This window comes from Vanessa tameamea, chromosome 25 (assembly GCF_037043105.1).
Source record: "Vanessa tameamea isolate UH-Manoa-2023 chromosome 25, ilVanTame1 primary haplotype, whole genome shotgun sequence".
Taxonomy (NCBI): Eukaryota; Metazoa; Arthropoda; class Insecta; order Lepidoptera; family Nymphalidae; genus Vanessa; species Vanessa tameamea.
In genome coordinates, this window is record NC_087333.1 from 9,124,347 (window position 1) to 9,126,001 (window position 1,655).

Consider the following 1,655-nt stretch of genomic DNA (forward strand, 5'->3'; position numbering starts at 1 on the left):
GCCGAGATGTTGGCGGAGAAGCTCCGCACAGTGCTCGACGGGGTCGCAGACGTAGTGCGGCCAGTTAAAAAGGCCGACCTGAAGGTGACGGGGCTCGACGACTCCGTCACCTCGGAGAAACTGGCCGCGGCGATCGCGCGCGCAGGTGATTGCTCCGCCGAGGCAGTGAAGTGCGGCGTGATGCAGCGCGGACCCGGCTACATGGGGATGGTCCGCGTCACCTGCCCCCTCACGGCAGCGAAGAAGCTGGCCGCTGCCGGTCGCCTCCTCGTCGGGTGGAGCTCGGCCAAGGTGGCCGTCGTGGAGCAGCGCCCTATGCGCTGCTACAAATGTATGGGCCTTGGCCACACGAGGGCGCTCTGCCCGTCGAAGGCGGAGAGGGGTGGCCTGTGCTACCGCTGTGGCTCGGACGGCCACAAGTCAGCGGTATGCACGGCCAAGATGCGCTGCGCGGTCTGCGCGGAGGCCGGGAAGCCCTCCGGGCATCTGATGGGGGCGAGGGACTGCAACCCCCCCATCACGAAGGGTAAGGCGGCTCTAGGAGCCAAGACCGCCCCGCGCGAGGAAAGCCGCCAGGCTACGGAGGGAGCTAGTTCGACTCAAGGATGCCAGAACAAATAAGCTTCCTCCAAACGAACGTTAACCACTCCGCCGGAGCGCAGGACCTACTGCTGCAGTCCATGGCGGAGTGGCAGGTAGACCTGGCGGTGGCCTGCGAGCCCTATTTCGTCCCTCCCCTACCTCACTGGCTGGGGGACTCGGACGACACCGTGGCGGTCCTCACGAGGAGCGGAACGGGCCCTCCCCTCTCACTCATCGAGAGGGGCTCGGGCTACGTAGTGGTGGGGTGGGGGGAGTACGTCGTCGTCGGTACGTACTTCTCCCCTAACCGCAGCCTGGCTGAGTTCGAGACTTATCTCGGCTTAGTCAGAGCTGCGGTGGCCAGGCAGTCGCCGAAACCGATAATGGTTCTCGGCGACTTAAACGCGAAGTCGCGTGCCTGGGGCAACCCCGCCACGAATCCGCGAGGGAGGGCCGTCCAGGTGTGGGCCCTGCTCTCCGACCTGTCCCTTCTCAACAGGGGGCAGGTTCACACCTGCGTGCGACATCAGGGGGGTTCCGTGGTGGACGTTTCGTTCGCCACCCCTGTCGTAGCACGCAGAGTGGTCGATTGGAGAGTGGAGGAAGAGGTGGAGACTCTATCGGATCACCGGTACATCCGATTCGAGATCTCCACCTCTCGCAGGCCGGCGGAACCCCAGAGGGTGCCGACTACGCTGCCGAGGTGGTCTCTCGGCCAGGTCGATCGAGAGCTGGTCAAGGAGGCCGCCATCGTGCAGCGGTGGGGTTCCGCGGGGAGGACGGAGGGCGCCAGCGCAGAGGAGCTGGCGGGCCGCATGCGCAGTTCGCTCAAGGAGGTCTGCGATGCGGCCATGCCTCGGACCCGGCGCAGGGTTCCGCGCCGGCACGTCTATTGGTGGTCGCCCGAAATCGCCGACCTTCGGGCGACGTGCTGCCGGGCGCGGAGGGCCTATGTCCGCTGTCGAAGGCGCAACGGCCTCGACACGGACCTGGAGGGACAGATGCTGGACGCTTATCGCCAGCTGAAAAAAGATCTGCAGCTGGCGATAAGCAAGGCCAAGGAAAAGGCCAGG

General features: G+C 65.8%; 1 protein-coding gene across 1 annotated transcript; it reads left to right on the forward strand.

The window, feature by feature from the left end:
- Window positions 1-680: 680 nt before the first annotated feature.
- On the forward strand, window positions 681-1,213 carry LOC135194147 (uncharacterized; the record flags this gene model as incomplete). Its single annotated transcript, XM_064219018.1, has 1 exon — window positions 681-1,213. A coding segment is annotated over exon 1 (533 nt), but the record flags the coding sequence as incomplete, so codon positions are not given.
- Between the last annotated feature and the right edge of the window lie 442 nt (window positions 1,214-1,655).